Below are 6,000 nucleotides of genomic sequence, written 5' to 3' on the forward strand. Positions count from 1 at the left end.
CCTGTCTCTACTAAAAATACAAAAACTTAGCTAGGCATGGTGGTGGGCACCTACAATCCCAGCTACTCGGGAGGCTGAGGCATGAGAACTGCTTGAACCTGAGAGACAGAGGTTGCAGTGAGCCAAGACCATGCCATTGCACTCCAGCCTGGGGAACAGAATGACACTCCGTGTCAAAAAAAAAAAAAAAAAAAATTAGCCAGACACAGTGGTGGGCGCCTGTAATCCCAGCTACTTGGGAGGCTGAGCCAGGGAGGTGGAGGCAGGAGAATCGCTTGAACCTTGAGGCAGAGGTTACACTGAGCCAAGATTGTGCCACTGCATTCCAGCCTGGGCGACAGAACCAGACTCCGTCTCAAAAAAAAAAAAAAAAAAAAAAAACAGTTTCAACTTTTTTTACACAGTTGCGCTTAGTATGAGTTCAAACATGCTAAACACAATTGTCTGAAAAATACATTTTCTACATGTGTTTGCTTTCATAGCAAAATAGTTTCAATTGGTGATAATCCCACCCATGTTTTAAAAACTATCTTCTCACATTTCTTTTTTGTGGACAAAGACAAGTTGTTCCATTTAGGAACTCAATGCTATAAGTCAAATGTTTCCAAGTTTGAGGCTTTTGTTAAGTGGAGATATGCAAGGTTAATCACTGAGTTTTCCTTTTTATATAAGCCCTCAATTCCTTTCAGAAACTATACTGCATCTTAAATGTGTTCACTGTCACAGAAATAAATATAGAAACTTTTTTTTTCTGTTTTCTTTTTGAGACGGGGGTCTTTCCATGTTTCCCAGACTAGTCTAGAACTTCTGGGCTCAGGCAGTCCTTCCGCCTTGGCCTCCTGAAGTGATGGAATTACAGGCATGAGCCACCATGCCCGGCCAGTCTAATTTGCTGAAGGTAAATCCCAAGTTAGGATATGTACTTTAGGAAGAGCATGGTAAGATCTCTTGGCTGTTTCTCCCAGGTAACATTCTGTGCTTTACATGTAACTTCACATAATCCTCCCATCCCAGATATTGTTACTCCATGGAGAAATTTCTGAACAAAGAGGTTAAACAACTTGTGCAAGGTCACAAAGATAGCAAAAATGGAACCTGGATTTGAACCAGAGTCCTTTTTCTCAAGCACTACTTAACCACTCAAGTAACAATCAGAAAAGAGAACTGAACTTATGGACTAGAAAGCTTCTCTTACCTGTATGAGTTCTAACATGCTGAACATAATTGTTTTTTCTGTCTGAAAAATAGTTGCATTTTCCACATGTGTACACTTTCCTTGGAAAATGGTTTCTTAAATGTTTCCTCCAGTGATACTCGCTCACTGTTGTGTATGTACAAATGATGCACTTGTAGACTCGCTCATTATCCCCAGCTCTGGTGTGGTGTTTCAGGTGTGCAGTATAGTGATCGTATCGATTGGTATTGTAGCCGCAGCGGTCACAGCGAATGGGGCCCTTGGAGAAATCTCCCTCTTCTGCAGTGGAAGAGCCAGATTCCCTGGCTTTTGCCTGCTTCTCCGCACTCTCTTCCACAAAAAATTTCTTAGCACTGTGAACTCTGATGTGATGCACAAACTGTTCTTCAGATTCTGCTTCATACTGGCATGGCTTACAGCGAAAGGGTTTGGTCTTCGAGCTCTTGCCTTTGTCCTCTGCTCCAGGTGTTTCAGGAGAAAGATCTTTATTTGAGCTGTAAATCTCTGGAGCACCTGATGCCTCAAATACAGGCTGAGGTTCTACAACGCTGAGTTCCAAACTTCTCAGTTCCATGTTTTCCAGTCCATGAGGTTCACCTTTTATTTCAGCAGACTCTTCAAGTCCTTCTCCTTCTTCACTATCTGAAAAGTTGTTATCCCCAACAGGCATCAATTCTGCCATCTGTCTTTCTTCACCGACCAGGTAATCACAGCAGCTGCCATTTACTTCCCCAGTTAAGGCTACGTTTGCCAGCATAATAAGCTGAGGTGCGGCCAGTTCAGCTTTGGAAAGGTCATGCAAGTCATACATGTCGTTAGGCAAGGCCATTCCAATGTTGCCACTGCTGGTAAACAGCCCTCCTCCTCCAGAAGACTGCCCCATTACCTGGGTGGCCATAACTGTATTCTGAATTAAAAATAAAACAAAACAAGAGCACCAGTTTAAACACTGCTGTTACTGGCTTAAAACCACATCACTGTAAATCTTCATAACTTAAAAATTTTCCAATATGATCTTTATAACTCAGTAAACTTCATCACCTATTAAAAACAAATCTTTAAAACAGCAGTTAATTCCCAATAGTCTTTACGGCAATCACCAAAAAAAAATGTCTACTATCCCTAGAAAACACTTCTACCAATTGTTTGACGTAACTCATTCACCATCCAGCCACTGGCATGTGGTCCCTCAAGCACTTTTAATTGTTCTGGTGGGGATAAAAAGTAACCTTCATTTTTACTGTTAAAATTACTCCAAAAATTCAAAACATTAGTAAATTATTGTCCTCCCAACTTTTTCCCCCTTCAACAGTTCAATGGTCTGAATCAGAAAGCCCAGAAATCCACAAGCCATTCAGTGCATTTATTAAGTACACAAACACATCTGGAAAGTAGAAGCCTGCAATAATTGTTCAACTTAATTGGATTTCGCATGAGCTCAACTAACTCCAAAAGAATAAACTACTGTGAAAAACTACCACTACCAGTCAGTCCCTTAATTTTTCGACAACTCCACAGGCTTAAAAGGAAAAACATTATGGACCCCTTTTCTTGTGAAAAAGGAAGTTTGATTTATTCAAAACTTCACAAATAAAAATGAATAAGCTTATTTTTCTGCAGGCTGAAGTTCCACAACACTGAATTCCAAGCTTTTCAATACGAATAAAATCATCGTGGAACTCAACTCGACAATCAGCAACTTTCTTGCATTGTGCTTGACTTGGCCTACTTGCCTAGTGGAAGCCATTACAAGATCACCTTCTTGAAAACAAGTTGGGCTTTCTAAATGCTACGTTACTTCTCAATCTAAAAGGTGCCATTCTCAAACGAAGTGTTCACTTGCAAATTAAAAGAAGTAACAAGTTCTAAGAAAATAAAGTTAAACCGAAAATGCAAAAAGTAATCCGCCTCATCCAAGTGTATAAACACAAACCGGTTTAGTTCTACGTACCAACAAAAGTTGGAAGCAAATGCCATCACAGAAAACAGGGCGAAGGCTGTCCTGGGGCTGAACAGCCCAAGCTACTCGGCAATTTGGCCCAACATCGACTTTTCTAATCGCTCCCTACCCCCTAACTGCCACCCCAAATGGAATTTTAACGATTGTTAGGAAGACCATCCAAGCACAGCCCGAAAGCCCAACATGCCGCACGAATTCCTCCGTGCTGCTGCCACCAGCGCCTGCCTCGGCGGCGGCATTCCTAACTGAAATAGGCATTCGGCCATTTTCTCAAAATACCAAACACAAAGCAGCTCTTTGCAAACTCGGGCGCTCTCGCTTCCTCTCGCCTCGGCCCGCTCACTGCACATATTTACACACCAACTCGCGGGAGTCGCCCTGACACTCGTCCCGAGCCTTTTCCTGCGCTCTCCAACACTAAAACGGGGGAAGGGAGCAAGCTCGGGACGCTGTTTGGCCGGACCGAGTCCTCCCGGAGTCTAGGCAGCCCCCTCCCCAGCCCTAGGGCCCCCGTCCCGAGAAAGAACGGAAAGTTACCGCGCAGCCAGCGTCCGGGCTTCTCCGACCTCCCCCGGGCCCCTCCGACTGCCCCGGGACTCGCCCAACGCCCAGGGCCGGGGAGGCTCCGCGGGCGCCCTCGCGAGGCGTCGGGCTCCGAGCACCGGAGAGGGCCCCCACGCGGGCCAGCCGCCACCCCCGCGCCCCGGAAGTTTGCGAACTTCACTCCCCCACGGCGCCCGGCAGGACGCGCGCCCCAGCCCCGCCAGCTCCAGCGGTCGGGTAGCCGGACGCGGGGGCCAGCGGCGCCGGGCGGCCGAAGCGCAGAAATCGCTGTCCAGCCCCGCTGGCGGAACCGCCCGGGCCCCGGGGCTGACTCAACCCGCCCGGCCGCACTCAACGGCGCCTTCCGGCGACAGGGAGAAGCCCTGGGGGAGGGGACCAGGAGGGCCGCGGGCCGGCGCGGGGCTGCGGTGGGACCCGGGGGCAGGAGGAGGAAGCAGAGGAAGTTTCAGGACTAGGGGCCCGAGCAGCTCCGCTCCTTGGTCTCAGAGGACCCGACTCGGAGGAGCGTCCGGTCAGCGCGGAGGCGGCGTCCCGGCCTCCAGTGGGGAGGGGGTCCAGGCGACGCGCCGCTCCCAACAAACGCCCCCAGCCCCCGGGCGGCGGCTGTGTAACCCGATCCTGCTCGGCCGCCAGCCCCCGCCCGGCGCGGCCGCCGCCGCCGGAGCCACAGTATCTGCAAATCAGCCCTGGACAGCGCCTGGCTCCTAGTCCTTCCGCGCCCTCCCCCTCCCGCCACCGCCGCCACCCGGCCGGCCCTCCCCCAACCCTGACCGAGCCCCCAGCCGCGCGCCGCACTTACCGGCCTTCCTCGGGGAGGAGGGGCGGGCGACCCCAAGTCGCCGCTCCTTCTCCTACTACTTTTCTTTGTTGCTGGAGTTTCGGGGGAGGGGTGGGGGAGGGTGGAAAAGTTGGGTGCTGGGGCCGTCGAGGACGAAGAAGGCCAAAGAGTGGGGCTACAGAGGGTGCTCAGACCTCCGGGCCTCGCCCTGCCGTCTCGGCTGCCGCCGCCGCCGCCGGGGTCTGGGGCCCCGGGCCTCGGCGGCGCTCGCTCTGCTGCTGCGCCGCGAGCTCGCGGGAGCCGCACATTCCAACACAGGACGCTGCGCCGCGCACCCAGTCCGCGTCGCCGCCGCCGCCGCCGCCGCCCGCGGGACACGCCCCCTCCGACGCCCGCGCGCGCCCCCGAGACACGCCCCCTCCGACGCCCGCGCGCGTGGCCGCTAGGCACGCCCCGCCCCCCGACCAAGCAGGGAGTGCCCCAGTCTCCAGCCCGCCTGGGGGTGCGTCTAGGGGGAGCCGCCTGTAATCCTCGCTGCCCCTCACTCCTGCCCTTAGGTCAGAAAAGAGGCGGGCCCCACTCCCTTTCTCGATTTCTTTTACAAACAAACAACAAAAGTTCCCCCCAGCCTTGGCGTGCATACATGAGAATAGAGCTGTTAAAAGAAGAACCGCAGGCTTTGACTGGTCTCTTTAGAGCTATTGTCACCGGCCTCTCAAGTATAAAGCGCTCCAAGATACCCTTCAGATCTTTTCAAGTCTCCACCCATAGCTATCCTTGACTAATTAAGCTTCGTTTTAAGCATTTGCGGTAAAAAAAAAAAAAAAAAAAAAAAAAAAAAAAAGCCTTCCAAATTTCAAACTTCCGGAGGGGGAATGTAGTCAGTTTGGAAGACGTGAGAAGACGTTTCGGGAAGGAGGTTGTGGACTCAGAAAGTGAGCGTGAGGACTGAGGGGACAGATCCCTAGACGTAGCAGGTTGCAAGTCATTGCTGAGCCCGGAAAGCACGACTACAGGGGAGGAATTACCCTCAGATGACAGAAGAAAAGGTGCTGAGGACGGGAAGGCTGCCTGGAACCACGTTGTGTCGGAGTAACCCGGCTCACGTCTATGAAGCGAGATAACGAAGCGGAATGCCTGGCCCATGGTCATGTGCTGAGAAAAACAAAAACAAACAACAGGAACAGAGAGAGAAAGAGTAATTCCACCCCCTTTCTCACCTGAAATAGCTTATCCAGTCGGCCTTTGAAACACCTTCCTAAATGTCTGTCATAAGTCACACCTGTCCTCAGAAGCATAATGGCTCCCCATGACTACCAACTTAAAGCTTAAACCTCTTAGTGTGGCGTTCAAGCCCCTACTTAACTTGACCTAGATAAGCCTATTGCTGGTATTAGAACATAAGTAGCAAGTGCTATGGGGGTTTGCCAGTAGGGAGATGGATCCCAAGAGGTTCTAGAAACTCTTCACAGTAGACGCATTCTGTCTGAACTTGGAGAATGA

General features: G+C 50.9%; 2 protein-coding genes across 5 annotated transcripts in view; both read right to left on the reverse strand.

The window, feature by feature from the left end:
* REST (RE1 silencing transcription factor) overlaps positions 1-4,833 on the reverse strand; it is a 27,576-nt gene extending 22,743 nt beyond the window's left edge. For 2 of the 4 annotated variants that reach the window (XM_045392559.3, XM_005555212.4), the window contains exons 1-2: positions 4,519-4,833; positions 1,196-2,102 (exon numbers count right to left, since the gene is read on the reverse strand). In XM_045392559.3, the coding sequence (XP_045248494.2) occupies positions 1,196-2,093 (898 nt within the window). In that variant the 5' untranslated portion in view covers positions 2,094-2,102; positions 4,519-4,833. Of the gene's footprint in view, positions 1-1,195; positions 2,103-3,692; positions 3,795-4,518 lie in introns of those variants that run through there. The other 2 variants (XM_074039941.1, XM_005555211.4) reach the window with 1 other exon arrangement.
* On the reverse strand, positions 4,156-5,795 carry LOC141410261 (uncharacterized). Its single transcript, XM_074039140.1, has 2 exons — positions 5,718-5,795; positions 4,156-5,049 (listed from the first exon to the last, which is right to left on the reverse strand). The coding sequence occupies exons 1-2, from the start codon at positions 5,793-5,795 to the stop codon at positions 4,171-4,173; spliced, it is 957 nt and encodes a 318-aa protein (XP_073895241.1). The 3' UTR covers positions 4,156-4,170.
* Positions 5,796-6,000: the final 205 nt, after the last annotated feature.

Source organism: Macaca fascicularis, chromosome 5 (assembly GCF_037993035.2).
Source record: "Macaca fascicularis isolate 582-1 chromosome 5, T2T-MFA8v1.1".
Taxonomy (NCBI): domain Eukaryota; kingdom Metazoa; phylum Chordata; class Mammalia; order Primates; family Cercopithecidae; genus Macaca; species Macaca fascicularis.